We start from the raw sequence: 1,672 nt of genomic DNA, 5'->3' as shown, positions 1-1,672 counted from the left end.
TTGCTATAAATGTGGTAGCAACAACCGTTGCCATTAAAAAGTCAAAGATTTGAGTGCGTTTGCTAGTGCCACATAGGGCACTAGCGTGCGAGATTTACTTGCACTTAATTTTAAACGATGTCACATTAAACTTTCAAAAGGTATGGGAAGGGTTGCGCACCGTTTGAGGCTCTAAAATGATATTACATTAAACTTTCAAAAGGCATCCCTTGATCGACAGAAGAGGCCGCGGAAGGAAAAGGGTTGCACCGTTTGAGAGAGAGAGAGAGAGAGAGAGAGAGAGCGAGGGAGGCAGAGAGCAGTATTCAACATGGCGCCACGCAGCCCGAGTCCAGACCACGCAGAAATATTCCATGACTTTGAAATTTGCTTAGCCGTTCTTGACGCTGAAATAGATGAGCTCGAAGGTTTTGATCCTATCGATGTCTACGAGGAAGTCACTGGTAAACCAACTCCCGGCCGTCGCGTCCGCCAAGCCTTCAAAATTCTCACCCAGATGTACCGCCCTCCACAGGACCATCCCGGCAACGTCGGCAACCCTGAAGACAGCGCTGCACCGGCTAATGTCAGACCCAGCTCCCCGCCTCGTCGACGTCGCAGGTCTCGGTCTCCCATGAAGCGTAACCCTAGCCCCACTAGTCGACGTCGCAGGTCTCGGTCTCCCATGAAGCGTAGCCCTAGCCCCACTAGTCGACGTCGCAGGTCTCGGTCTCCCATGCGCAGCCCTTATAACCCGGCCAGACGAAGCAGGTCTCGCTCGCCCAAGCGCAGCTCTAGCCTATCCAGACGAAGCAGATCTTTCTCTCCCAAACGCAGCCCTAGTAGGGGTAGTGGACGAAACAGCCATGGCCGGGCCAGTAGAAGCATGTCTCGCTCTTCCAGCGTCAGCCATAGCCGGGCCAGTAGAAGCAGGTCTCGCTTTTCCAGCGTCAGTCATAGCCGGGCGGAAAGAAGCAGAGCGGCCTCTCCGACGAGCGCGAGGCCTCGAAGCCCGTCCCCTCAGGGTGATATGCTCCCAAGGAGGCTCCAAGGCAAATGGAGTCCCATATGGAGTCCCACGATAAGTAGGTCCTCGTCCCCTAATAGTAAGAAGGACTAAGGCCCCTTTTTTTTATAAACAAATAGTCATAAGTCTAACATAAAAACAGAGGAATAATGCACTTAAATAGGCAGAAGTGGTCACTATTGCAGACCCCAAACCAAAATATGACCTAAGGAGTGCACATAGCGTAGATAGAAAAAAGAGAAATTATACTCCAAGAACCATCCTCAAAAATTTAAACATTAAATATAGTACCACTCAAAATGCTAGGGCAACTCAATTAATCAAAAGGTTGTGTATACCATCAACATTTCTCATTACTATAGACTTTATTTTAACATGGAATATAGAAATTCACCCCGTAATTGAGTTTTTATGGTTCAATGAATACAAAGTTTGTTGCAATTATTTTCTTTCGAGCAAAGTCCAATATAACATGGTTGAGTATTCCTTAAAGTGGCTATCTCTAAAGAAGCACGTGCTTTAACTTGAAAGAAAAGAAATGAAAGTATAAATTCTCAGTAATGGCAGTAATGGCTACACAGTAATGGTATTCGGCTTGTCGCCCACCTCCACGAGTTCCTGCTTACCCTGACTGAATAGAACCCTCACTAAGATTGTAATTTTTCA

At 47.4% G+C, this 1,672-nt stretch overlaps 1 protein-coding gene across 1 annotated transcript; it reads left to right on the top strand.

Annotated features, from left to right (window-relative positions):
- Window positions 1–233: 233 nt before the first annotated feature.
- Window positions 234–1,432, top strand: LOC147434493 (uncharacterized). Its single transcript, XM_086489964.1, has one exon. It carries the CDS (start codon window positions 311–313, stop codon window positions 1,097–1,099), a length of 789 nt encoding a protein of 262 aa, XP_086346090.1. The 5' UTR covers window positions 234–310; the 3' UTR covers window positions 1,100–1,432.
- Window positions 1,433–1,672: the final 240 nt, after the last annotated feature.

Source organism: Adiantum capillus-veneris, chromosome 19 (genome assembly GCF_014529385.1).
Source record: "Adiantum capillus-veneris isolate H3 chromosome 19, ASM1452938v2, whole genome shotgun sequence".
Taxonomy (NCBI): domain Eukaryota; kingdom Viridiplantae; phylum Streptophyta; class Polypodiopsida; order Polypodiales; family Pteridaceae; genus Adiantum; species Adiantum capillus-veneris.
Note: the sequence above shows the minus strand (reverse complement) of the source record. Positions and strands in the feature narration are given on the sequence as shown.